This window comes from Miscanthus floridulus, chromosome 18 (assembly GCF_019320115.1).
Source record: "Miscanthus floridulus cultivar M001 chromosome 18, ASM1932011v1, whole genome shotgun sequence".
Taxonomy (NCBI): Eukaryota; Viridiplantae; Streptophyta; class Magnoliopsida; order Poales; family Poaceae; genus Miscanthus; species Miscanthus floridulus.
Window position 1 is genome coordinate 51,967,451 of NC_089597.1, and position 27,641 is coordinate 51,995,091.

A 27,641-nucleotide genomic window follows, 5' to 3' on the forward strand; every position below is an offset into this window, starting at 1 on the left:
AGTCACTTGTTTTTCCTTGTTTCAATACATGTGATGCTTGATTTTGGTGTGACCAAGGTGTGGTGTGGCTAGTTATCCTCTTAAGCAACTTAGTTATGCTTAGAATGTCATTAGGAACAATGTTCATGTTGATCATTTTGCCTAATTAGGTTACCAAGTCATGGTTTGACTATTGTGGACCCCTAGAGCTCCTGAGTTTGACTGTTTAAAAAGTATAGCTTAGAGTGTTTGCATGTCTAAGCAACCTAAAGCAAAGTTGTAGAAAATTTTATAAGGAACATAAGTTATTTTATGACCATATCATGAAAATGTGCAGAACATGCTCAAAAGGGCCCACAAGTCAGTTTTGATGTCTAATTGGAGACTCTGAAAATTTTCTAAGTCTTTCTTCGAATTTCAGTTTCATGTACCCAACTTGTTAGCCTTGTAGCTCCAATTGGAAAATTTTTAGTACTCACTTGGATCTCAAACTTTGTCTCACTGACCTGTGGGGTCATCTGACCCTAGAGCCCCGCTTGTCAGTGACTGAGTTTTAGAAGCTAGTTCAAATATTTCTAGTTTTGAATGCTGTTTTGTAAAATTTGTATCTCCAGTTTTGTAGATCCAAATTGGGTGGTTCCAATTTTGTTAGGATCATAGTGAAGTGTTGTATTTAGGAAAAATATAACATGAACACTTGTAGTGGAATTTTTGGATGAATTAAATAGAAACTTGAAATGTGTTTTTAAATGCATGCAAACTTTTTTAAATTATATCTGGAGTTCCTTTGCTCCAAAAATTATCAAATTTTGTTGATGAGCTATTCTTGATGAGTAGAAGCTCTGGTAAAAATTTGAGAGTCATTGCATGTATGCTTTGTGGGTTATAGATTTTCCTTTTATCATTGAATGATCCTTGTGTGAATTTTAGTAATTTATCTATGAATCCAATGACCATGAAATTTATTGGAGGGTATCATAGTACCTTAAGGATGCTAGGAAAAATATAAAATCTATTGCTTGACACTTTTCACTAGGGTTTCCTAATTATGTCATTTTAAGCCTTTATGCCTTTTTATTTTTGTGTAGGACGTTATAATTGCTCAAATGATGTGAAATTTTTATAGTAGTCTACTTGGAGCATTTATTACCTACTATAATTTTTGTAGATTAAATGGTGCAGTTTTCTTATATGTTTATTATTCCCCTTAAATAATTAAATAAATTAAGAAAGGCATTAAAAGAAATGAATTGATGGTGAACACCTTACTTTCTGGTGTTCTTGTGATATGTGTGATGAGTGAGTAAAGTTAGTTTTTTCCAATTATATATTTGCAACATAAGTTAATAATTATTTTTCTTGCATTGTGTCTTTCAAGACAGTTCTGGGGACTTTGCAAAGTTTCCCATGATATTTTGGTTTTCTGGAAATGTGGTTAATACAAAATTTGTAGATAACTTATGTATCTAGCTCCTGTCAAAATTTGGTGGCATTTGGCCCAGTAGTTTAGGAGTTACAGTCATTCAAAGTTGCATCACAGAATTGCTTGTTCTCTGTCTTGTTTGGACCTGATCATTTAATTCTGTATATTCGACCTAGTAAAGGTTGGAATCATGCCTTGAGGTCTAAAAATGAATTGTATATGATTTCATAAGCTTTCCAAATTGTCTTGTTGGATGTCATTTGGAATTGTAGATCTTTAGTTATGGTCAGTTTACCGTACCGCTGTATAATTTCTGTTTCGCTGAAATATGAATGTTTGTGTGCATGCTGTGTTGCAATGTTCTTGTTGATTGTTTAGGTGCTAGCCTAACTTGAGAACATGCTTAGGTGCAGGTGCTAGGTCCTTAACTGAAGATGAGCAATTGTACATTAGATTGTATAAACATGGTAAGTTAAAGTGATTTGAATAGAGCCTAAGTCGGAAAATGCGGACTGCAGTAAGCATGTGCATTCCCCGAGCATTTCTAACTTCGTTCATGTACATCCATGATATTTATCTTGTGCATTCATGCAATAGGTGTGCCGGAGGGAGTGACGCTACTGGAGTTCGAGGGAGCGAGCCAGGAGGAGGAGCCCGAGGTGCAGGAAATCAACGAAGCAGCCGTCGAGGAGGAGTTGCCCGAGTGTCCTGACCACCGTCCTTCCTCTTTCCTAAAAGGCAAGCCCCGAAGCATATTAAGTCTCTCATGTTTTTACAAATACCTTGAGTATCTTTTATTCGTTGATGATGCATTAAGTATAGGAATTGGTTGGAACCAATTGTTGCATTATATATCCATCCTTGTCTAAATATCGCACTTGAATCCTATTTAAGTTTAGGAATGGGCAAAAATGCTTAGCCATGCTTAGTGTGGTAGAAGTCAGGTCATTTCCTATCACCTGCGAGCTTTAGGATGAGGTGGATCACGGTTGGCTATATTTGCTATCGTGGAAAAGAACCATGTTAATAATGAATTAAGACCGGGTGGAGTCTTGTGCAGGGTTGGATATAGTGACTCCGTCTGTGTTGTTTAAGGACCGATACGCTGTACGTCCTCATGTCATGTTGAACGCAGCCTAACACTTAGCTGGCCGGATAAGTCGTTCCAACCACGAAGCCTAGTAGCTCGACTCAGGCCAGGGACGCGAGCAGTGGCATGCATTCTGGAGGTAGTAAGGATGTGCGGAGAGCCATTGGCATAAGTCCAAGGCGGGTTAGAGTCCCGAGCAACCTTGGTAGAGTGGTTCTCTGAGAATGTCGATCTATTCAGACTTGCGACTCCTGAATCGTACCAAAGGTGACTTGTTTGCGACCCTGACGGGGGAAGCAGGGTTTGTGTTTAGGAATACCCCTCCAGCTAGATAGGAATCGATTTGAATCGCCGTCTCTCCCGAATACTGAGAACTTGACTGAGCAGCGGCAATGTAGATTCAATTAATTTAACGATATGGTTAAATGGATGATGATGACAATGCTGCCTTGATTTTTACCTGCTATGGTTATTAATGTTTGCATCTTAATCAAATGATTGCTTAGTACAGGTGCTAATATAGATGACAGGTTAATGGCTAAAAGTCACTGCTCGTTCAGGTTAAGAGTTGATCATTATTACTTACGCTTTTCCGCAAAAAAAAAAGTGTCAGCCAGATCCACTAAATTAAGCTATGCATGATCCTTGGTGTCAATTGTTTTGGTTTCCGACGGGTAAGTCTAGCTAAGTACATTGTCATACTCAGGGTTTTTCCCTATTGTTGCAGATGACCTTCTATATCAAGGCTTCTGTAAGTATTGTCCCCACTCGGCGGGTGACGAAGACTAGATCATGGGCATGATCTCTATTTCTCTTATCCGAATGCTTTTGCGGGTTGTGATCAGCAAACCAGTATTTGTATTTGAACTCGGGTGTGTAAGTTAAACTATTTGCTTCCGCATACTTTACAAGACCTGTTTTGTAATAACGATGACTCTGAGGTGTTGTAACCTATTTGCAAACCGTCTGTGAAATGTTGTAACGTACGATATGTTATGTTGAATTACTATGATCTTGGTTGTATGCAAGTTGGTTTGAAATCCTTCGTGGTTTTAGTTGACTATCGGGTTTATATGGGCACAAGTGCGAGAATTTGATCGTTTCGGCGATTGTTTTTGTACTTGTGCTCTTATAAATTGGTCGGTTCTGTCACAACTGGTATCAGAGCTAGATTCAACACTAAACATGTCATACGGGTATTTAAAATAAAAGTTTTTGTTGTGAAAACGGTTTTCCAACTTATAGTTATATATAAGTGTTCAAAAATCAAAAATTTTATGGTGTACTGGTGATCACATCCCTTGCAGCCCAATTAAGGACTTCTAGGTGGCTTATATATAATTACTAACTTGGGGGAAATTGATTGTTTCTATTTTGTCGTCCATGCGGCGTGCAATTGCATGGGTGCCATTCGTTTGAATGGTAATGTATGGATCAATTTCCTCTACACTAAGGTAAGTGTGAGTTGTGAGAGCATGACCATTCAACCGTCAGCCCAGGGGAGAGTTAGTTGTGGTTACTAGAGTATTTACATGTTGCATACATGTATATATGAAGGTACTTAATTATGGGTACATCTGTCGGGTAGTTTGGATACCAAAGTATATATATCTGGGATGTATATATGGAGAGTATCTTAGTTACTACTTTAATTATTAGCATTATATCTTGTTGGGTTGGGGCTGCAATGAAGTTTTCTGTAGGTACGCTAACAACACACCGTGTAGATCAACTAGTTACCGCTAATTGAGAGAACGTATGTATGCCACCGTATATGCTGCTAAAACTTAAATTTTCTTAGGTTTGTGAGGACGTACGGAATAAGCATGCATCATATTCACTCATGTCATTCATATTGCATTACTCCCTCCCTTATAATTGCTTATCCCAAGTATTAAGTTCAATTTCTTAACAAAATAATCCTCTCATGTGAGTTGCATCTCTTGTTGATATAGATGGCCACGCCCGCGTTTCCTACTGGTAGCAGCACCTTTTTGGACCAATTCGGTATGCCCACCTTGCTCTGGAGGGTGCTCAGTTTAGTTGGGTACCCGGAGGCACCCCGCTACACATGGAGGCAGGCGGTGCCATTAGGGGATGTACCATGGTACGTTGTGACCTTTATAGTGCCGTAGAACCCCACGAGACCATTGTGGCATGGGTGGAGCATTGAGACTAATGGGCAAAGCCCATGGGAAGCCGCTCAAGTTGCTGCCCTTGATGTGCTTATGGATATAGCATAGAGCTTCGAGGATGAGTTAGTGGGTGCACCAGCTTCATCCATTCCCCGAGTGGCTCCTACTAAGGCTGAGTGGAGTCAAGAAGCTGGCCAGGCCTTGGTTCGAGGCCGTGGGGAATGTGTTCAGAGCGACAATGCTGGAATGAGTGCTATGATGGCCGTCTTGAAGCTTTGTTGAGTCAGGCAGGACAACCTTTCTAGTGTGCTAGAAGAAGCTGGCAAGGCAATGGCAGCCTACCACAAGTTCAGGTTGCGTGCCCGCAAGTATCGCCATAGGGCAGATGCATGTGGGAGAGCTCAGCAAGAAGTAGATGAGATTCGGGGTATTGCAAATTATTGCCTACAACAGTGGGGTCAAACAGCACGCGAGAGAGACGAGCTTCATAACCAGCTAATGGACCTCACTATAGAGAGAGATGAGGCAGCACAGGAGTTGGATCGTGTGACCCGTCATAGAGATGCAACTCTAGAGTTGGCAGAAGAAAGACATCAGGGCTGGATCATGGCTAACCACAATGCTTTCCAAAGGGAGCAAGAACTCCAAGAGCAGCTTGAAGAGCTTCAGGTTGAGCACCATCAACTGAACAACCATCTGTTTCCTATTCCTCACCCCATACCAAGGTATCCTAATGTGGGTGGACCTCAAGTGATTGAGGCCGATGAAGAAGAAAAGGACGTGCAGATGGATGACAATGCAGCTGAACCTGCAAATGAAGAAGAAGAGGAAGATCCTGAAGAAGTCCAAGGCATCTCCGATGTGGACAGCGATCACTTCGATGAGTAGTTAGTTAGCAAGTCTCACTAGTCTAAGCTTTTGCAGTAATTGGTGTAATGGACCTAGTACTATGACTGATGTGGGATGTACCTTTTAATTCGAACTTGGCATGTAATGTACTTTAATCCGCTCCCGTCGGGATGCGTATCTTGTTGGTTAAGTTTAAAACTTGTCATATTGGAATGCACTGTGTATGGCGCTAGTAATCTAATTGATGATGTGGTGATTGGAGAATGAATTATTGCCTCTGTTTATTGTATGAATTTTCATTCTCTCAAGTAAATTCAATTTGGTGTAATTATATTGTTCCTCTCCAATGTGCTAACATCACCAATGATTGCTGGTTGCGCATGGTTGCAGATGCCTCGCACTCGTTCCACTAGTGCGGCTGGTGATGATGATGATCTTCCACCGCCACCACCACCCACACCAACAGAATTGATGGCAATTCTTGTGGAAGGACAGCGCACTATGGCTGAGGCTCTCCGCATGATTGCAAATCGTGATGGTCGTGGTGCACGCTAAGGACCAGAACCAAATCAGTATAGAGACTTCAAAGATTTCCTTGACACTAAACCACCGATCTTCAAGGAGGCTGAAGAGCCCCTCCAAGCTGATGAGTGGTTGAACACTCTTGAGCAGAAATTCCGTCTACTTCGCTTGACTGAGGTGCTGAAGACTGAGTATGCATCTCACCAACTGCATGGGCTAGCTGGTATTTGGTGGAGTCATCATCGGTCCACTATGCCCGCTAATGCCCAAATCACTTAGGATCAGTTCAAGTCTGCTTTCAGGGGAAATTATATTCCTCCTGGTCTCATGGCAATTAAGCATACGGAGTTCATGAAGCTAACCCAGGGGAACAAGAGCTTGAATGAATACCTGCAGGCTTTCAATAACCTTGCAAGGTATGCTGCTAAGTTTGTTGACACTGAGGCCAAAAAGATCGCTAGTTTCAAGCGGGGACTTAGCCCCAAATTGATGAAGACCATGGGAAATTGCAAGTGTGCTCATTTTAATGAGTTTGTGAGTGATGCTTTATCACAAGAGAACAACAATGATGTATATGTTGCTTCAAAAAGTCATAAGAGGGCCTATGAGGCGGGTGCCTCACAATCCAAGGCTCCAGTCATCCAAAGGGTTCCATTCCACCCTCTAGCATCAGCTGCTAAATTCCGCCCACCGTAGAAGAAGAATCCAGACAGGACTAGATTTCACAAGGCTTTTATAGGTGCTCTTCCCAAGGGCACTACTAGTCAAGGTAGTTCCAAGGCTCCTCCAAGCAACATGCCATGCTGGAACTGCAACAAGATAGGTCACCGGGCAAGGGAGTGCCCTTACCCTAAGAAGAATAACTACCAAGGTGGCCATTAGGGATAGGTGAACCACACTAATATTACTGATATTCCTTCAGGAGAGGTAGTAATTGCTGGTAAGTTCCTGGTTGATAAACACCCCATAGTTATACTATTTGATTCGGGTGCTTCGCATTCTTTTATTAGTCCCGCATTTGCATCCAAGTTTATGCAAAAAACATACACTATTGAGGGTGAGGGTTATTGTATTAGGGCTGCCAGTGGTACTATCCCAACCAAGCTTATAGTTGGGGACGTGCAATTTGAAATAGAGGGGCGAAGTTATCAGGTTGATCTGATAGTTTTACTGGGGCTGGGTATCGATGTGATATTGGGAATGAACTGGATGAGCATTCATGGAGTTCTTATTGATACATCGACTAGAGTAGTCACACTTAGAGATCCTTGTAATCAGGAAGGTTTTCTAGTACAGCTACCCAGAGACATCAATCTTTCTTATACAGCTAATGCGGTGCAAGCAAAGGCTATGACAGATATCCCTGTCGTGTGTGATTTTCCAGATGTGTTTCCCGATGATTTGCTTGGATTGCCCCTGGATCGAGACGTGGAGTTCAAGATAGAGTTGCTACCCGGTACAATGCCCATCTATAGAAGGCCTTATAGAATGCCTCCCAATGAACTAGCCAAACTTAAGACCCAATTGAATGAACTTCTAAAGAAAGGCCTTATCCATCCTAGTTCATCTCCGTGGGGGTGCCCATCTATCTTTGTGAAGAAGAAGGATCAATCACTATGCATGTGTGTAGATTATAGGCCTTTGAATGCAGTCACCATCAAGAATAAGTACCCTCTTCCACGCATAGATATCTTATTTGATCAGTTATCTAAAGCAAAAGTCTTTTCCAAGATTAATTTAAGATCTGGTTATCATCAAATCAAAATTCAGCCTTAGGATGTTCCAAAAATAGCATTCTCTACAAGATACGGGCTGTATGAGTATCTCGTTATGTCTTTTGGATTAACCAATGCCCCCGCACACTTCATGTATTTGATGAATTTAGTGTTTATGCCTAAGTTGGACAAATTTGTGGTGGTATTTATAGATGATATCCTAGTTTATTCTGAGAATGAAGAAGATCATGTTGAACATTTGCGAGTGGTTCTCACTAGATTGAGGGAACACAAGCTTTATGCGAAGTTCAGCAAGTGTGAATTCTGGCTTCATGAGGTACCTTTTCTTGGACACATGTTGTCCAATGGTGGAATTATGGTGGATCCCACCAAGGTGCAAGAAGTATTGGACTAGAAGGCTCCAATCAGGGTGCACGAGGTTCAGAGTTTTCTAGGATTGGCTGGCTATTATCGTCACTTCATTCCGGATTTCTCTAAAATAGCCAAGCCTATGACTCGGTTGCTCCAAAAAGACATGAGGTTTGTCTAGACTTCCGAGTGTGATGCGGCTTTCTACACCCTACGAACTCTTCTAACTTTGGCTCCGGTTTTGGTGCAACCGGATATCGAGAAACCTTTTGATGTGTTCTGCGATGCATCAGGTACAGGTTTAGGAGGTGTTCTTATGCAAGAGGGTAGAGTCATTGCTTATACCTCTCGCCAACTTTGGAAGCATGAGGTGAACTATCCGACGCATGACTTAGAACTCGCTGCAGTTGTTCATGCTTTGAAGGCTTGGAGACATTATTTGCTCGGCAATATGTGTAATATCTACACTGATCATAAAAGTCTTAAGTACATCTTCACTCAACCGGAGTTGAATATGCGTCAGAGAAGATGGCTCGAGTTGATCAAGGATTATAACCTCCAAGTGCACTATCACCCTGGCAAGGAAAACGTCGTTGCGGATGCCTTAAGCAGGAAATCTCATTGCCACTCTTTGATTGAAAGTGACTTCCATTTGTCAAAACTCCTACATCCTGTAGTCCTTCACAACATCACTGTTAGTTGTACTCTATAGAGTCGAATTATCGAGCTACAAAAGATAGATTCAGGTGTGTTCCACATCAAGCGTAAGATGAAAGAGCAAGAAACCAAACATTTTCGGGTAGATGAGAATGACGTGTTATGGTTCAAGGATAGGTTGGTGGTTCCGAAGGATAGAGAGCTTCGAAATCAAATCATATCCTAAGCCCATTCCTCTAAATTATCTATTCATCCTGGTAGTAACGAAATGTATCATGATTTGAAGCCTCGCTTTTGGTGGACCAAGATGAAGAAGGAGATAGCCGCTTATGTGGCTAGGTGTGACACTTGTTATCGAGTCAAAGCTGTGCACATGAAAGTTGGATTGCTTCAGCCACTCTCTATTCCAGGTTGGAAATGGGAGGAGATAAGTATAGATTTTATCGTTGGGCTCCCTACTACTCAAAGGAATTTTAACTCCATTTGGGTGATTGTAGACCGTCTGACCAAGTCTGCACACTTCATTCCTATCCACATAGATTTCCGTCCAACTGACTATGTAGAGTTGTACTTTAATCAGATAGTCCGACTTCATGGGATACCTCGTACTATTGTCTCTAATAGAGGACTACTGTTCACTGCTCTCTTTTGGGAGCACTTACACGGGTTATTAGGAACTAAGTTAGTAAGAAGTTCTGCCTATCATCCGCAAACCAATGGGCAAACTAAACGAGTGAATCAAATCTTAGAAGATATGTTGAGAGCATGTGTCATCTCGGCTAAGGGTTCATGGGAAAAGTGGTTGCCCCTAGCTGAATTCTCGTACAACAATAGTTATCAAGAGAGTATCAAGATGGCACCGTTTGAAGCTTTGTATGGCCGAAAGTGTAGAACCCCATTGAATTGGGTAGAAGCCGATGAAAGGAGATATTATGGAATTGATTTTGTTCAAGAAGCTGAAGAACAAGTCCGTACTATCCAAACCCATATGGCCATAGCTCAAGCTAGGCAGAAAAGTTATGCTGATCGTCGTAGAAAACCTATTGAGTTCGAAGTTGGAGACTTTGTTTATCTAAAAGTCTCACCCATGAAGAGTGTCCAACGCTTTGGTGTGAAGCGAAATCTTGGGCCGAGATATGTCGGTCCATTTGAAATCATTGGACAAAGTGGTATGGTAGCATACTAGATCCAATTACCTCCGAAGATGAGTGCCATCTTCAATGTCTTTCACGTATCCCAATTGAAGAAATGTCTTCGCGTCCCTGAAGAGAGAGTTCCACTGGGGGATATCGAGTTAAACTATGATTTGACCTTTGAAGAAAAGCCGGTCCGAGTAATTGACACTCGTGAGCGAGTGACTTAGAGTCGGGTGGTCAGGTTTTACAAAGTCATGTGGAGTAATTAGGGTAGTGAACGCGATGCAACGTGGAAAAGAGAAGATTATTTGAGGGACGGTTATAAAGAATTCTATCAACAATGGTACGCTTGTCAAATCTTGGGACGAGATTTTTATAAGGGGGAAGGCTGTAACACCTCAGGTGTTTGGCTTCCACATTTGCACTTGCATTTCATGAACATGAGCATCATTCATCCATTCATGAGCTTATATTGCATGAAACATGTTTTCGAAACATTGCAACATATTGTTATATTTCATGTGTGTTTGTTTTATGAAATGAATAGTGTGCAACACTCAAGTGCAACATGTGCAACTCACTTTAGTGAAACATGGTTAGCTAGTACAATGCCACAAACTCATGAAACACATGAAGCATGGTTTTGAAACAGAAGTAACAAAGTCACTTGTTTTTCCTTGTTTCAATACATGTGATGCTTGATTTTGGTGTGACCAAGGTGTGGTGTGGCTAGTTATCCTCTTAAGCAACTTAGTTATGCTTAGAATGTCATTAGTAACAATGTTCATGTTGATCATTTTGCCTAATTAGGTTACCAAGTCATGGTTTGACTATTGTGGACCCCTAGAGCTCCTATGTTTGACTATTTAAAAAGTATAGCTTAGAGTGTTTGCATGTCTGAGCAACCTAAAGCAAAGTTGTAGAAAATTTTATAAGGAACAAAAGTTATTTTATGACCATCTCATGAAAATGTGCAGAACATGCTCAAAAAGGGCCCATAAGTCAGTTTTGATGTCTAATTGGAGACTCTGAAATTTTTCTAAGTCTTTCTTCGAATTTCAGTTTCATGTACCCAATTTGTTTGCCATGTAGCTCCCAAACCAAGCTGAATTAGCTCGAGCTCCAATTGGAAAATTTGTAGTAGTCACTTGGATCTCAAACTTTGTCAATTACACCAGAGCCTGGATCATCATGGTTTTGGAGTTTGAAGTTCATCAAGTATCGCTGTCAGTCGTCGATGGCTTAACTGAATGGATGCTACAGTGTCCCGACCGGCAGCAGGGCTTCACTGCCGCGTGGCATTGCGCATCACCGGCCACCTGCCTGGTCAGGCCATGTCTGGCTCTAGTGCGCCAAAACACGCCCGCACTCGCCCGTGACGCTCCTGGACTCTCCATTCTTTGCTTCTCCTTCTCCTTCGTTCGACACAGCAGTCGCAGCGGACCATGCCGTCACCATTGCCCCGCCGAGATCATGCACGCTCGCTATCGCGTCTTGCCTCGCTCTAGCTAGCCCAAAGCGCCGCCGTGTACTCCTCCACCTCTTAGCTGAGCCTATTGAGTCGAGGTGAGGGCACATTTGTCACTTCTGCCGCCACCGCCATGAGCGTGACCACGCCGGAGTTCAAGGCCGCCATGGTCGGGATAGCTAGGGTCCCTCTCATCCTTCTTTTCCTACCTAGCTAGCTCCATGGTGATCTCGTGAAGCTCGTACCGAGATCAAAAGAGGCAATGGGGGCTCGCCGTCGCTAGCACGGTCACCGGAGCTCCGCCGAGCCGCCGTGCGCCATGGCCGCCCTACCTAGAGCCCACTAGAGCTTAGGGTTAGTAGGTCAATCGATGCGGGAGATCATGGCGAGCACGGCAAGCTTCGCCGCTGCCGCGCCGTCGCAACCGCCTCCCCTGTTTTCCTCTCGCTGACCTGTGGGGTCATCTAACCCGAGGGCCCCGCTTGTCAGTGACTGAGTTTTAGAAGCTAGTTCAAATATTTCCAGTTTTGAATGTTGTTTTGTAAAATTTGTATCTTTAGTTTTGTAGATCCAAATTGGGTTGTTCCAATTTTGTTAGGATCATAGTGAAGTGTAGTATTTAGGGAAAATATAACATGAACACTTGTAGTGGAATTTTTGGATGAATGAAATAGGAACTTGAAATGTGTTTTTAAATGCATGCAAACTTGTTTAAATTATATCTGGAGTTCATTTGCTCCAAAAATTATGAAATTTTGTTGGTGAGCTACTCTTGATGAGTAGAAGCCCTGGTAAAAATTTGAGAGTCATTGCATGTATGCTTTGTGAGTTATAGATTTTCCTTTTATCATTGAATGATCCTTGTGTGAATTTTAGTAATTTATCTATGAATCCAATGACCATGAAATTTATTGGAGGGTATCCTAGTACCTTAAGGATGCTAGGAAAAATATAAAATCTGTTGCTTGACACTTTTCACTAGGATTTCCTAATTATGTCATTTTAAGCCTTTATGCCTTGTTATTTTTGTGTAGGATGTTATACTTGCTCAAATGATGTGAAATTTTTATAGTAGTCTACTTGGAGCATGTAGTACCTATTGTAATGTTTGTAGATTAAATGGTGCAGTTTTCATATATGTTTATTATTCCACTTAAATAATTAAATAAATTAAGAAAAGGATTAAAACAAATGAATTGATGGTGAACACCTTACTTTCTGGTGTTCTTGTCATATGTGTGATGAGTGAGTAAAGTTAGTTTTGTCCAATTATATATTTGCAACATAAGTTAATAATTCTTTTTCTTGCACTGTGTCTTTCGGGATAGTTCTGGGGACTTTGCAAAGTTTCCCATGATATTTTGGTTTGCTGGGAATGTGGTTAATACAAAAGTTGTTGATAACTTATGTATCTAGCTCCTGTCAAAATTTGGTGGCAGTTGACCTAGTAGTTTAGGAGTTACAGTCATTCAAAGTTGAATCACAGAATTGCTTGTTCTCTGTCTTGTTTGGACCTGATCATTTAATTCTGTATATTCGACCTGGTAAAGGTTGGAATCATGCCTTGAGGTCTAAAAATGAATTGTAGGTGATTTCATAAGATTTCCAAATTGTCTTGTTGCATGTCATTTGGAATTGTAGATCTTCAGTTATGGTCAGTTTACCGTACCGCTGTATAGTCTCTGTTTCGCTGAAATATGAATGTTTGTGTGCATGATGTGTTGCAATGTTCTTGTTGATTGTTTAGGTGCTAGCCTAACTTGAGAACTTGCTTAGGTGCAGGTGCTAGGTACTTAACTAAAGATGAGCAATTGTACATTAGATTGTATAAACTTGGTAAGTTAAAGTGATTTGAATAGAGCCTAAGTCGGAAAATACGGACTACAGTAAGCATGTGCATTTCCCGAGCATTTCTAACTTCGTTCATGTGCATCCATGATATTTATCTTGTGCATTCATGCAATAGGTGTTCCGGAGGGAGTGACGCTGCTGGAGTTCGAGGAAGCGAGCCAGGAGGAGGAGCCCAAGGTGCAGGAAATCGACGAAGTAGCCGCTGAGGAGGAGTTGCCCGAGTGTCCTAACCACCGTCCTTCCTCTTTCCTGAAAGGCAAGCCCCGGAGCATATTAAGTCTCTCATGTTTTTACAAATACCTTAAGTATCTTTTATTCGTTGATGATGCATTAAGTATAGGAATTGGTTAGAACCAATTGTTGCATTATATATCCATCCTTGTCCAGATATCGCACTTGAATCCTATTTAAGTTCAGGAACAGGTTAAAATGTTTAGCCATGCTTAGTGCGGTAAAAGTCAGGTGATTTCCTATCACCTGCGAGCTTTAGGATGAGGTGGATCATGGTTGGCTATATTTGCTATCGTGGAAAAGAACCATGTTAATAATGAATTAAGACCTAGCGGAGTCTTGTGCAGGGTTGGACATAGTGACTCCGTCTGTGTCGTTTAAGGACCGATACACTGTACGTCTTCATGTCATGTTGAACGTAGCCTAACACTTAGCTGGCCGGATAAGTCGTTCCGACCGCGAAGCCTAGTAGCTCAACTCAGGCCAGGGATGCGAGCAGTGGCGTGCATTCTAGAGGTAGTAAGGATGTGTGGAGAGCCTTTGGCATAAGTCCAAGGCGGGTTAGAGTCCCGAGCAACCTTGGCAGAGTGGTTCTCTGAGAATGTTGATCTGTTCGGACTCGCGACTCCTGAATCGTTCCAAAGGTGACTTGTTTGCGACCCTAACGGGGGAAGCAGGGTTTGTGTTTAGGAATACCCCTCCAGCTGGATAGGAATCAATTCGAATCGTCGTCTCTTCCGGATAGTGAGAACTTGACTGAGCAGCGGCAACGTAGATTCAATTAATTTAACGATATGGTTAAATGGATGATGATGATAATGTTGCCACGATTTTTACCTACTATGGTTATTAATGTTTGCATCTTAATAAATTGATTGCTTAGTACAGGTGCTAATATAGATGACAGGTTAATGGCTAAAAGTCACTGCTTATTCAGGTTAAGAGTTGATCATTATTGCTTATGCTTTTCTGCAAAAAGAAAGTGTCAACCAGATCCACTAAATTAAGCTATGCATGATCCTTGGTGTCAATTGTTTTGGTTTCCAACGGGTAAGTCTAGCTGAGTACATTCTCGTACTCATGGTTTTTCCGTCTTGTTGCAGATGACCTTCTATATCAAGGCTTCTGTAAGTATTGCCTCCACCCGACGGGTGACGAAGACTAGATCATGGGCATGATCTCTATTTCTCTTATCCGAATGCTTTTGCGGGTTGTGATCAGCAAACCAGTATTTGTATTTGAACTCGGGTGTGTAAGTTAAACTATTTGCTTCCGCATACTTTACAAGACCTATTTTGTAATAACGATGACTCTGAGGTGTTGTAACCTATTTGCAAACCGTCTATGAAATGTTGTAACGTACGATATGTTATATTGAATTACTGTGATCTTGGTTGTATGCAAGTTGGTTTGAAATCCTTCGTGGTTTCCATTGACTACCTGGTTTATATGGGCTCAAGTGCGAGAATTTGATCGTTTCGGCGATTGTTTTTGTACTTGTGCTCTTATAAATTGGTCGGTTCTGTGACAGGCACCAACATACTTGACCACAATCTTGCCATCCTTGCCCCAACAACACATATAGTCACTAGCATAGCACTGTGGAAGTGGTGCTTGTGGCTTGGGGGCCTTGGATTGCTTTGTCTTGATTGTCTTGTCACTTGTAGGTTGGATCTTGGGAATGTAGACCTTGTTGTTGGCCTTGCATATAAGCTCATCAAGAGCCAACGCCCTTGTTGAACTTCACACAAGGCACACCATTGATCATGTTTCTTCCATTGGCCTTTCCATCATACCTATTGTAGCCAATGCCTTCCTTGATTGATGGTTGCCTTGATGATTGTATATAGTCTTGTTGGATTGCTCTTGACACTTGCACCCATTTTTCAAGATCATCTTCAACCTATGAATCTCCTTGTCTTTCTTCTCTAACTCAACAAGCTTAGTTGCATATGCATTCACATCAATTTTATAGCATCTTTTACAACCATTACTAGTGGAGACATTAGACTCTTCGGTTGCCTTAGGAGAAGTTGAAGTGCTAGCCCAAAGAGTACTATAGTTTAGCTCAAGATTTTAGTATTTTTCTTCCAAGCTTATGAGGATTTCTTGAGCTATATTCTTCTCATTCTTGAGGCTAGCTACTTGATCATTAACCGAGGAATGTTCCTTAGTCAATTTCCCAATTGAGTCATTGGCTAAAGACAATTCTACGGTTAACTTCTCAACCTTCATCTTTTCCTCGGCGATAGATGCTTCAAGTGCAATGGTTTTTCTCTCTCTCTTGAGTGATTATATCTCCTTGCATCTCTAAACATCTATCCCTCTTCTCTAATTTCTTCATTAGCATTTTTATTTTAGTGAAGGCTTTTTAACAAATTTCTTAATCATGGTTTCTTCAATTTCTTCTATGTTCTCATCACAACTATCATACTCATCACTAGAAGGATCGGGTGAGTCATGTACCTTCTCCCCCTTAGCCATGAGGCAAGTTGGAGTGTAGTATTCATTGTCGATGAGGTTGGAGAAGAGCCTTGGTGATGAGTCTAGGTTGGTGAAGAGTTTTGGTGGTGATGCCGAGTCAGGGAAGATCATGGTTGGTGATGAAGAGTGGTGGATAGTAATGTTTGTGGCTCCCTTCTTCTTCTTCTCATCATCACTAGAGTCACTATCAATTTGAGTGAATCCTTGAGCCACCAACCTTGTCTTGTTCCTGTCACCACTGCCATGCTCATCTTGCTTGTTGCAGAAGACCCACTTGGTTCCAATCATATTTTGCTTGGGCCTTTCCACTAAGGACCAGACTTCATTCGAGTGAAGTTGTTCAACTCCTCTTGCATGGCTATCATCCAATCTAGGATCATCAAGTGCCTCTTCCACCCTATGAGGTTCCAAAGGAGAAACAAATGAGTAATGTTCACAAAAACTTGCTAAATGAGAACAGTGTCATTACCCCTCGTCGGATGCTCCCCAATATGTTATCAGTGGGATGATCCCATTGAATGGATTGATGCACTCTAGGATGTGGCACTTGAGTTGATCTTTGGATGGGGCCATCATCTTCATCATCATGGTCATGATCGATTGGAGGGTTGTCTTCACTTCTTTCTTCATTGTTGAGTTGATGTTGCGCTTGGTCATTGTTAACACCATCTTCAAGAGAATGATCTTGTGTTTCATTTGCTCTCCCATCTTGATCATTTCTTGTTGTGGAAGCTTCACCATGTTCATTGGATGAAACATGATGAGTGGTTGGATCAAGATCAAAATGCACAATATTGTCATCATCTTCATTTTTGATGGGCTTTACTTCACCAATTGCAAGCTTCTTGATGGCTTTATGTGGAGCTTCTTCATTACCTACAATCTCAACATTGACTTGCTCCTTTTGAGAGCCATCGGTTTCATCAAAAGTCACGTCTACTGCGATTTCAATCAAATAAGTGGTTTTATTGAAAACTTGATATCCATGTCCGTTAGTACCATAACCAAGCATGAAACTTTCATCAACCTTTGGTGCAAACTTTGAGCTTTTGAATTTCTTGTTAAGTATGAAACACTTGGATCCAAAAACTCTAAAGTAGTGCACCTTAGGCTTTCTACCAGTTAGAAGTTCATAGGCGGTCTTGTCCCTTTTCTTGTGAAGATATAAGCGGTTGATAGCATGACATGCCAGTGCTAACCGCTTCTGCCCAATAGTTGGTTGGAGTCTTGTATTCATCTAAAATTGCTCTTGCGGCTTCAATAAGCGTTCGGTTCTTCCTATCCACAACACCATTTCGTTGAGGAGTGTATGGAACCAAAAACTCATGCTTGATTCCTTCTTCATCAAGAAACTCTTCAATGCTGGTGTTCTTGAGCTCTATCCCATTGTCACTTATAACTCTCTTGATATTGACATCAAACTCATTTTGGGCTCTTCTTGCAAACTTCTTGAAGATACCTTGCACTTCACTCTTTTCACGCAAAAAGAATACCCAGGTGAAATGAGAATAATCATCAACAATTATGAAACCATATTTGTTACCACCAATGCTTATATAAGCGACGGGTCCAAATATGTCCATGTGAAGCAACTCCAATGGCCTTTTGGTTGTCACAATATTCTTGACGGCATGTTTAGCTCCAACTTATTTTCTGGCTTGGCATGCACTACAAATTCTATCTTTCTCAAAAGAAACATTTGTTAGTCCAAGGATGTGTTCGCCTTTTTGAAGTTTGGCCAAGTTCCTCATCCCATCATGGGCAAGTCGGTGATGCCATAACCAACCCATGCTAGATTTTGTCATTAAACAAGTCTCAGGATTTACTCTATTTGATGTGAAATCAACTAGATAGAGTTTCCCTTTTAAATGACATGTAAATGCAATAGAGGAATCCTCCCTTCTATAGACTTCCACACCCTTATCCGTAAAGAGACAATTGTAGCCAATCTCACAAAGTTGCAAAATGGACAACAAATTGTATCTCAACAAATTCACAAGTAAAACAATGGAAATGGAATTATCATTTGAGATAGCAATTTTACCCAAACCGAGAACTTCTGCTTTTCCATTGTCACCAAACACAATGTTTCCACTTTGTTCATAACTAGGTTGGAATGATGTGAACATATCCTTCTCTCCGGTCATATGATTGGTGCATCCACTATCCACCACCCAACTTGTTCCACTAGAGGAATATTCCTACAAAGACAAATCAAGCTTTTGTTTTAGGTACCCAAAAGGATTTGGGTCCTAGGGGCTTAGTCACATAAAACTTGGGCACCCAAACACTCCTCATAATCTCCTTCCTCTTTTGGGCACCAACATACTTGACCACAATCTTGCCATCCTGGCCCCAACAACACATATAGTCACTAGCATAGCACTGTTGAAGTGGGTCTCAGATTGCTCCGTCTTGATTGTCTTGTGACTTATAGGTTGGATCTTGGGAATGTAGAGCTTGTTGTTGGCCTTGCATATAAGATGATCAAGAGCAACGCCCTTGTTGAACTTCACACAAGGCACACCATTGATCATGTTTCTTCCATTCGCCTTTCCATCGTACCTATTGTAGCCAATGCCTTCCTTGATTGATGGTTGCCTTGATGATTTGTATATAGTCTTGTTGGATTGCTCTTGACACTTGCACCCATTTTTCAAGATCATCTTCAACCTATGAATCTCCTTGTCTTTCTTCTCTAACTCAACAAGCTTAGTTGCATATGCATTCACATCAATTTTATAGCATCTTTTACAACCATTACTAGTGGAGACATTAGACTCTTCGGTTGCCTTAGGAGAAGTTGAAGTGCTAGCCCAAAGAGTACTATAGTTTAGCTCAAGATTTTAGTATTTTTCTTCCAAGCTTATGAGGATTTCTTGAGCTATATTCTTCTCATTCTTGAGGCTAGCTACTTGATCATTAACCGAGGAATGTTCCTTAGTCAATTTCCCAATTGAGTCATTGGCTAAAGACAATTCTACGGTTAACTTCTCAACCTTCATCTTTTCCTCGGTGATAGATGCTTCAAGTGCAATGGTTTTTCTCTCTCTCTTGAGTGATTATATCTCCTTGCATCTCTAAACATCTATCCCTCTTCTCTAATTTCTTCATTAGCATTTTTATTTTAGTGAAGGCTTTTTAACAAATTTCTTAATCATGGTTTCTTCAATTTCTTCTATGTTCTCATCACAACTATCATACTCATCACTAGAAGGATCGGGTGAGTCATGTACCTTCTCCCCCTTAGCCATGAGGCAAGTTGGAGTGTAGTATTCATTGTCGATGAGGTTGGAGAAGAGCCTTGGTGATGAGTCTAGGTTGGGGAAGAGTTTTGGTGGTGAAGCCGAGTCAAGGAAGATCATGGTTGGTGATGAAGAGTGGTGGATAGTAATGTTTGTGGCTTCCCTTCTTCTTCTTCTCATCATCACTAGAGTCACTATCAATTTGAGTGAATCCTTGAGCCACCAACCTTGTCTTGTTCCTTGTCACCACGCCATGCTCATCTTGCTTGTTGCAGAAGACCCACTTGGTTCCAATCATATTTTGCTTGGGCCTTTCCACTAAGGACCAGACTTCATTTGAGTGAAGTTGTTCAACTCCTCTTGCATGGCTATCATCCAATCTGGATCATCAAGTGCCTCTTCCACCCTATGAGGTTCCAAAGGAGAAACAAATGAGTAATGTTCACAAAAACTTGCTAAATGAGAACGTGTCATTACTCCTCGTCGGATGCTCCCCAATATGTTATCAGTGGGATGATCCCATTGAATGGATTGATGCACTCTAGGATGTGGCACTTGAGTTGATCTTTGGATGGGGCCATCATCTTCATCATCATGGTCATGATCGATTGGAGGGTTGTCTTCACTTCTTTCTTCATTGTTGAGTTGATGTTGCGCTTGGTCATTGTTAACACCATCTTCAAGAGAATGATCTTGTGTTTCATTTGCTCTCCCATCTTGATCATTTCTTGTTGTGGAAGCTTCACCATGTTCATTGGATGAAACATGATGAGTGGTTGGATCAAGATCAAAATGCACAATATTGTCATCATCTTCATTTTTGATGGGCTTTACTTCACCAATTGCAAGCTTCTTGATGGCTTTATGTGGAGCTTCTTCATTACCTACAATCTCAACATTGACTTGCTCCTTTTGAGAGCCATCGGTTTCATCAAAAGTCACGTCTACCTGCGATTTCAATCAAATAAGTGGTTTTATTGAAAACTTGATATCCATGTTCCGTTAGTACCATAACCAAGCATGAAACTTTCATCAACCTTTGGTGCAAACTTTGAGCTTTTGAATTTCTTGTTAAGTATGAAACACTTGGATCCAAAAACTCTAAAGTAGTGCACCTTAGGCTTTCTACCAGTTAGAAGTTCATAGGCGGTCTTGTCCCTTTTCTTGTGAAGATATAAGCGGTTGATAGCATGACATGTCATGCTAATAGCTTCTGCCCAATAGTTGGTTGGAGTCTTGTATTCATCCAACATTGCTCTTGTGGCTTCAATAAGCGTTCAGTTCTTCCTCTCCACAACACCATTTTGTTGTGGAGTGTATGGAACCGAAAACTCATACTTGATTCCTTCTTCATCAAGAAACTCTTCAATGCTGGAGTTCTTGAACTCTGTCCCATTGTCACTTCTAACTATCTTGATATTGACATCAAACTCATTTTGGGCTCTTCTTGCAAACTTCTTGAAGATACCTTGGACTTCACTCTTTTCACGCAAAAAGAATACCCAGGTGAAACGAGAATAATCATCAATAATTACTGAACCCATATTTGTTACCACCAATGCTTATATAAGTGATGGGTCCAAATATGTCCAATGTGAAGCAACTCCAATGGCCTTTTGGTTGTCACAACATTCTTGACGGGATGTTTTAGCTCCAACTTATTTTCTGGCTTGGCATGCACTACAAATTCTATCTTTCTCAAAAGAAACATTCGTTAGTCCAAGGATGTGTTCGCCTTTTTGAAGTTTGGCCAAGTTCCTCATCCCAACATGGGCAAGTCGGTGATGCCATAACCAACCCATGCTAGATTTTGTCATTAAACAAGTCTCGGATTTACTCTATTTGATGTGAAATCAACTAGATAGAGTTTCCCTTTTAAATGACCTGTAAATGCAATAGAGGAATCCTCCTTCTATAGACTTCCACACCCTTATCCGTAAAGAGACAATTGTAGCCCATCTCACAAAGTTGCGAAATGGACAACAAATTGTATCTCAACAAATTCACAAGTAAAACAATGGAAATGGAATTATCATTTGAGATAGCAATTTTACCCAAACCGAGAACTTCTCCTTTTCCATTGTCACCAAACACAATGTTTCCACTTTGTTCATGACTAGGTTGGAATGATGTGAACATATCCTTCTCTCCGGTCATATGATTGGTGCATCCACTATCCACCACCCAACTTGTTCCACTAGAGGAATATTCCTACAAAGACAAATCAAGCTTTTGTTTTAGGTACCCAAAAGGATTTGGGTCCTAGGGGCTTAGTCACATAAAACTTGGGCACCCAAACACTCCTCATAATCTCCTTCCTCTTTTGGGCACCAACATACTTGACCACAATCTTGCCATCCTGGCCCCAACAACACATATAGTCACTAGCATAGCACTGTTGAAGTGGGTCTCAGATTGCTCCGTCTTGATTGTCTTGTGACTTATAGGTTGGATCTTGGGAATGTAGAGCTTGTTGTTGGCCTTGCATATAAGATGATCAAGAGCAACGCCCTTGTTGAACTTCACACAAGGCACACCATTGATCATGTTTCTTCCATTCGCCTTTCCATCGTACCTATTGTAGCCAATGCCTTCCTTGATTGATGGTTGCCTTGATGATTTGTATATAGTCTTGTTGGATTGCTCTTGACACTTGCACCCATTTTTCAAGATCATCTTCAACCTATGAATCTCCTTGTCTTTCTTCTCTAACTCAACTAAGGCTTAGTTGCATATGCATTCACATCAATTTTATAGCATCTTTTACAACCATTACTAGTAGGAGACATTAGACTCTTAGTTGCCTTAGGAAGAAGTTGAAGTGCTAGCCCAAAGAGTACTATAGTTTAGCTCAAGATTTAGTATTTTCTTCCAAGCTTGTGAGGATTTCTTGAGCTATATTCTTCTCATTCTTGAGTCTAGCTACTTGATCATTAACCGAGGAATGTTCCTTAGTCAATTTCCCAATTGAGTCATTGGCTAAAGACAATTCTACGGTTAACTTCTCAACCTTCATCTTTTCCTCGGTGATAGATGCTTCAAGTGCAATGGTTTTTCTCTCTCTCTTGAGTGATTATATCTCCTTGCATCTCTAAACATCTATCCCTCTTCTCTAATTTCTTCATTAGCATTTTTATTTTAGTGAAGGCTTTTTACCAAATTTCTTAATCATGGTTTCTTCAATTTCTTCTATGTTGTCATCACAACTATCATACTCATCACTAGAAGGATCGGGTGAGTCATGTATGTTCTCCCCCTTAGCCATGAGGCAAGTTGGAGTGTAGTATTCATTGTCAATGAGGTTGGAGAAGAGCCTTAGTGATGAGTCTCGGTTGGGGAAGAGCTTTGGTGGTGAAGCCGGGTCAGGGAAGATCATGGTTGGTGATGAAGAGTGGTGGATAGTAATGTTTGTGGCTCCCTTCTTCTTGTTCTCATCATCACTAGAGTCACCATCATTTGACTCCCATTCTACACCAAGATGAGCTTCACCTTTCTTCCTTCCTTTGTTCTTCTTGTCTTCATCCTTGTCGTGCTTGTGCTTCTTCTTCTCTTCTTGACTTGAACCTTGAACCTCATGTTGTTGAGTTGCATTTAGGGCTGCACTCTTATTATATCCCATTGCACTAGGATTTTGATTATGAGCACTGATTGCATCTTCATCTAGACACTCATGATGCTTGAGCTTTGAGAGGAGTTCTTATTGTGTCACCTCATCATAACCAGGCCTTTCCATGACCACGGACGCTAGCATGTTGTTCTTGGCTCTATAGGTTCTCAACACCTTTCTAGCAACCTTGTTGTCATCCCATTCAGTGCTTCCAAGAGCTCTTATGCGGTTGACCAATGCCATAAGCCTATCAAACATGGATTGTGTTGTTTCATTTTGCAAGAACACAAATCTTTCCAATTCACCATGAAGTAACTCAATGTTGCCTTTTCTCACACTCTTATCTCCTTGAAATGACACTTTCAAAGTATCCCAAATTTGCTTTGCACTTTCCATTCCATTCACCTTTCTAAACTAATCCGGACCTAAGCAATGCTATGGCTTGTGCATTTTGATGGAGATTGTGCCCTTCTTTCAGAGTTATCTGTCTATCTTCATCAGTAGGAATCATCACACTAACATCCACAACTTGCCAAAGTCTAGTGGTAATGAGATGCATCTTCATCTTGTAAGACCAATCAGTGTATCTTGTTCCATCAAAGTGAGGTGGCTTGCCAATGTGGATGGAAGGAGTATGTAGAGGTGAACCTTTGATGTGTTGTCCATAGTTGAAATTCATATTTGAATATATTCTCTTTCTATGAGCATGCTCACTGGCTCCAACATCACTACAGGCATCTTTGTTTTCTTCATTCTTGCCACTTATTGCCTCATTCTTGCCACTTATTGCATCATCAACCTTATTGCTCAATTCTTCCATCATCTTGCTCATCTCATCTTGGATCTTCTTCATTTCATCTTGGAAGAACATGACTTGAGGCTTGCATCCAGATTCAAACTCATTTTCGAGGCTGATTTTCTAAAATCTTCTAAAATAGTTCTTCATTGGATTCCAAAGCCACAAAAGCTGTTACCTCCAAAAGCGGTTATCAGGCACAATCCACACCCAAGGCCAAGCTCATTTTGAATTCAAAATCAGATTCTTTAATGCATGCTCAATCTATGTTGAAGATCCCATCTCTGCATTTGGCCAGTCACCTGCCTTCGGTATCCTGACACTATTCTAGATGCTTGGGCCCGAATCACTTGACAAAAGATTGCACAAACATGGTAAGGTTCAAATCCTGCTTCAACTATGGACATATCTCGTCTGTCTGTCTTTCAAAGGCCCGCAATCAATGGTGGTTTAGGCCCATATCTCGGGAAGGTGATGGGACTGAGAAAGCACCTATATACTCATCCTCTACTCCCACCCTCGAAGCCTCCGTCTCAACTGCTCCCCTACCTACTGTGCAAAACCCTAGCCTCCTGCCTCCCATGGCCAACTAGGCGTGCAATCCACTCCTGCACGTCCCCAAGGGCTTCGCGCTAGTGGAACCCATGCCTTGTCCCCCACTCCATCATGAGGTGTATGTGACTGGGTGCGACACCCTCTCCAATGAGGATCTTGCAATAGTGAAGCTCCAGCCCCAAGTCCACAAGGATGATTTTGCCAGCGTGGAGTTTGCACTCCGCTACTTCTTCCAGGATGTTCATCAGGATGGAATCATTGAGGTACAACCCTATGCTCTAGGGGATGCTTATGTTTGCTTTATCTCTCCTCTAGAAAGAGAGCGTTTTCATGGTCCTAAGTTTAGTCTAGGCAACTATACCATGACTATTGTTAAGCATGATGAAAGTGACAATCCACATACTTTTGATTTGGATCATGAGGCTTGGATCATGCTTGTCGGTTTTCCTGAGGATTTGCACAATGCTCTGATGATAGCTAGAGCTATTTCTAGTTTTGGAATCATGGTGCATTGGCATGAACCAGAGACTCTAGCTAGGGTGGTTGTCAAGGTGTATCTCAATGATGAAGCAAAAATCCTAGACTCAGTCAAGGTGAATGGAGGGCTATCGTAGAAGGGACGCTCCTGGACGGTCCCGTGCTTTGTTATGAAAAAGAAGCGCCTCATTGAGCCACAAGACGAAGAAGCTTTCATTACCATTGGTCCTCTGCATCCTTGTCCACCGCAGCCACCACACTGGATGGGCTTTGCTCCACCTATGCTGTCTGATGCCACCCCAACTGCATCCAATGGTCTCTCTGCTATGAATCTTGATGTAGGAGGGCCAAGTCAATGGCAAGAGCAGGTTGCACCGAGAGATCTAGAAATGCAGACTATGCAGAATGCCCAGGCTATGTAGGAGCATACTGAAGCCATTAGTGTCTAGAACGGCTTAGTGCAAGTTAGCAGCTTTCAGAACCTGCCAAGCCCTACTCCAGCTAATGCAACTGTGCAGATCCCAGCTCCAAGGATTAGATCAGCGATCTATGGACCAAGTGTGCCCTCTGATCCTCTCATTATAGTGGTTCCAAACATTCTAAAAGCGGTACTGAATTCCATAACTATCAGACCTGCATCTAGTTTCCTTTCCTTTTTGAATCTATTAGCTATTGATCATGACACCCTAATCCGTCCCTATTTTAATGATCAATGTCTCCTCATACATCTTGCTTTTCTACTCTCTCCATAGATTGGGGGAACATCCCTTGAGAAGATTGCCTTGTACTACATTACCTCTAATGAAGAAGAGGCTGATACAGAAATGGGGGATGCTGATGTAGTGTTTGGAGAAGCTAAAGTAGAGGCTATAGATGAGGATATAGAAGTTGAGATCCTAGATTAAGCCCCTGTTATGTTCTAGACCCCACGCAAGAGGAAGAGCTTGAAAGTGAAGGAGAAGCTAGATGATAGCTTTTTGAGGCATAGCAGGAGAATTGCAAACAAACTTGGAGGTTACAAGGATGCTGCAAGTGCCAAGGCAGCCAATCAAGTTAAGGAGCCATCCACAATAGAGGAAGATGTTGTTGATCCCTTCCCACTGGCCATTATCCCATGGCCTTCAAACTATGGAGCTGCCACACATCTCTCCAAAGAGATCCTGGAAGGAATTGCTACTGGCTTCCTACAGATCCAGCCTGAGGCTGCTTTTGCTGCTCTTCTTGAGAAAGACAACGTAGATGAGTAGTTTCACAGATTTGTCTCTGTGTGCACCTAGAAAGGTGTTGCTTTTGTTGCTCCAAAGTTATCCATGTTTAGATGTATGTCATCTATCTAGTCCCAGGTCCTAGTCTGTGTACTGGAACAATAAGAGCATGTACTGTTGCATCCTATGCTACTTTAGTAATCCCAGGAACTGTTTGGGTTACTTGCCTCCCATGCTTTTGTTCAATCTTAATGCTAATGTTGCTTTGTGATTCTTTGTGGTCTTGATTCCTTCCTCTAACCCTACTTATGTGAGTTTTCATACAAATACAATGCTCTCTATTCCCATCTTTTGTAACCATGTTAATTGCCTTAGGGAAGACAGAGTTGGTTGCATAGTTTTCTACACAGACCTACAAATGTTACACTCACATCTCTATAGATATATAAGATGGCTGATCCAGTTTGTCATTTGTATGAACAAACTTTGCTTCTTTTACATAGATTGTGATTATGGATAGTAGAAGATACAGTAAAATTTTGTTCTGGAATATCAGAGGCATTAATTCACAAGGAAAGTGGGATGCTTTAAGAGATAAAATTACAGAGAGTGCATGTCAAATCATTTGTATTTAGGAAACAAAAAGGGAAAACTTTGACATCTTCTACATTAAAAAAATCTATACCAGAAATTTCGATCAATTTGCTTTTTCTCCTTGAATAGGAGCTTTAGGTGGTCTCTTAATAGCATGGAACAATAGTGTTTTTGAGGGCTCTATAATTCAGACAAATTCCTATGCCATCACCATTAAGATGAGAAACAAATTGGATAACGAAAGTTTTCATATTACAAACATATATGGCCCATCATAGTCCAATCAGAAGCTAGCTTTTGCCACCTGGCTCATGAACTTTGACATCAGGGAGTTTGATGACTGGCTGCTTGCTGGGGATTTCAATCTGATCAGGCAACCTACAAATAGGAGCAAACTAGGAGGTGATCTATTAGAAATGAACTTGTTCAATGAAATTATTTTAGACTTAGATTTAGTTGAAATACCTTTCAATGGCAGAAGTGACACTTGGACCAATATGCAATCTGATCCCCTCCTTGTCAAGTTGGATTAGGCTTTTACCTCCTCTGGCTGGACCCTTTCTGATCCTGCTACACATGTACAACCTTCGTCAAGGCCCATTTCAGATACTTATGTGCTGCACATTGGAAGCTCTATCCCCAAATCAAATATTTTTAGGTTTGAAAATTATTGGGTTGATCTTGTTGACTTTCTAAACACTATGGTTCTTCATTAAAATAATTCTCCAGTATATGCCAGTGCCTCCAAAAATCTTTCTTCAAAGCTCAAACATGTCAAAGCTGGTCTAAGAAAATGGAGCAAGAACCTTTCTAAGCTAAGCAAGCTCATTTATAATTGCAAATGGGTCCTCCTCCTGATGGATGGTCTTGAGGAGCAAAGACAACTCTCAAATCTAGAAAAGGCTTTCAAAGGGCTGGTCAGAGGTCACCTTGCATCCTTATTGGAATCCAAAAGGATCTATTGGAAACAAAGAAACACTATTAGATGGGTAAAACTTGGGGATGAAAATAGTAGCTTTTTCACACTATGGCTACTATAGCACATAAGAGAAATTTCATTTTTTTCTCTTACAAAACCTGATGGTACTGTTGTCACAGAGCATGAACAAAAAGCAAATTTAGTATGGGAATCCTATAAGCAAAGGTTAGGAATATGTGAATTCTCTAACATACACTATGATCTCAGCACATTATTGATAGAGCATAATCTTGACCATCTAGACACTAAGTTCAGTCAAACTAAAATTGAAGCT

The 27,641-nt window shown here is 41.2% G+C and overlaps 1 protein-coding gene across 1 annotated transcript; it reads right to left on the minus strand.

Annotated features, from left to right (window-relative positions):
* Positions 1 to 20,431: 20,431 nt before the first annotated feature.
* Positions 20,432 to 23,632, minus strand: LOC136523836 (uncharacterized). Its single transcript, XM_066517380.1, has 2 exons — positions 23,282 to 23,632; positions 20,432 to 20,635 (listed from the first exon to the last, which is right to left on the minus strand). The coding sequence occupies exons 1-2, from the start codon at positions 23,630 to 23,632 to the stop codon at positions 20,432 to 20,434; spliced, it is 555 nt and encodes a 184-aa protein (XP_066373477.1).
* Between the last annotated feature and the right edge of the window lie 4,009 nt (positions 23,633 to 27,641).